The sequence below is a fragment of the Halyomorpha halys genome, unplaced genomic scaffold (assembly GCF_000696795.3).
Source record: "Halyomorpha halys isolate HHAL.00 unplaced genomic scaffold, Hhal_1.1 Scaffold810.1, whole genome shotgun sequence".
Taxonomy (NCBI): Eukaryota; Metazoa; Arthropoda; class Insecta; order Hemiptera; family Pentatomidae; genus Halyomorpha; species Halyomorpha halys.
In genome coordinates, this window is record NW_027110315.1 from 348,489 (window position 1) to 349,631 (window position 1,143).

At 28.2% G+C, this 1,143-nt stretch overlaps 1 protein-coding gene across 1 annotated transcript in view; it reads right to left on the minus strand.

Annotated features, from left to right (window-relative positions):
* Positions 1 to 14: 14 nt before the first annotated feature.
* LOC136796024 (hematopoietic prostaglandin D synthase-like) overlaps positions 15 to 1,143 on the minus strand; it is a 5,879-nt gene continuing 4,750 nt past the window's right edge. The window contains exons 2-3 of the mRNA XM_067048460.1: positions 412 to 548; positions 15 to 193 (exon numbers count right to left, since the gene is read on the minus strand). Coding sequence (XP_066904561.1) covers positions 15 to 193; positions 412 to 544 — 312 coding nt within the window. The 5' untranslated portion in view covers positions 545 to 548. The remainder of the gene's footprint in view (positions 194 to 411; positions 549 to 1,143) is intronic.

Genomic DNA, 1,143 nt, shown 5'->3' on the forward strand with positions numbered 1-1,143 from the left:
AAAATTAATAAACATTAGTTGTAACCTGAAGCTAGGTCTCCAAATGCTCCAACTACCATATCAATCTGCAGATTTTCTTCAGCATTTTTTCCATCTAAATCAGCATCATGTGCCAAATATTTTAAAATGGCTAACGATTGATGAAGTACTCTACCATCAAATTCTAAAATCGGAGCTTTTCTAAATGGTGTTTCTAAAATAAAAATATATTTTTAATCTCCTATAGAAAGAGAGATGAAATCTTATGTATCCTTTGTTTATTGATCAGAATTTAAGCAACCTTTTGATCTTCAACCACATTTGATTTTACTTTTTTATAATTCTTCTATTAAAAAACAGATTAATTTTTATTCCTTTTTTAATGTGTGATACTTACATTTTTATAATTTAAACAGTCTAATAAAAACTTACTCTCTTTAAGTTGTGCCCATTCCTCCATCGAAACACGATGATCTTCCCAATCTTTTCCTAAATAGGACAACATAAATCTTAGAGGTTCTGCATACCCCGGGAAGTTGAAATAGGTTAATTTGTATTTTGGCATTTTCCTGTAATATGACATAAATTAATTTTTAAAAAACAAAAACATAATAACAGACAAGATTATCATTCACAATAGAATAGGTTCATATATAGTAAAAAACCTGAAAATGAGCACTGAAAAAAATAAAAAGTATGAGGTAAATGCTACTATTATTATTACTTTTTTTTTATTTGCTTTTCAGTAATATCATTTTGATTGTTTAGCCCATTACAGTGATTATTACAGCCATTACTGTTCTACTTAAATTGAAGAGTTTTTAGTCATCATTTAGCCATCTTCAGTTACCAAATCGTTCTAAGAATTCTTTTTTGTATGGAAAAGAGTTTTCAAAAAATCTCTCAAATCTTAAGAATATTCTCTCTCTTTCTCTTTTTTTTTTTTTTAGTTTGTTTGTTTCTTTCTGGTAATTTAGGCATTAAAACAGGTGTTGAACGGTTAGAAGTGCATTGTCGCAGGTTTAGCACGTTGGTTAATACAGCTCCAAAAGCAGTTGCTGATGAGCATATAGTTTATAACTATTTGTTCTTTTTTTACCGCAACTCTGACCATCTTCTTATATTTAAGTTTTACGGTCAACTATATATATATATAAAACATAA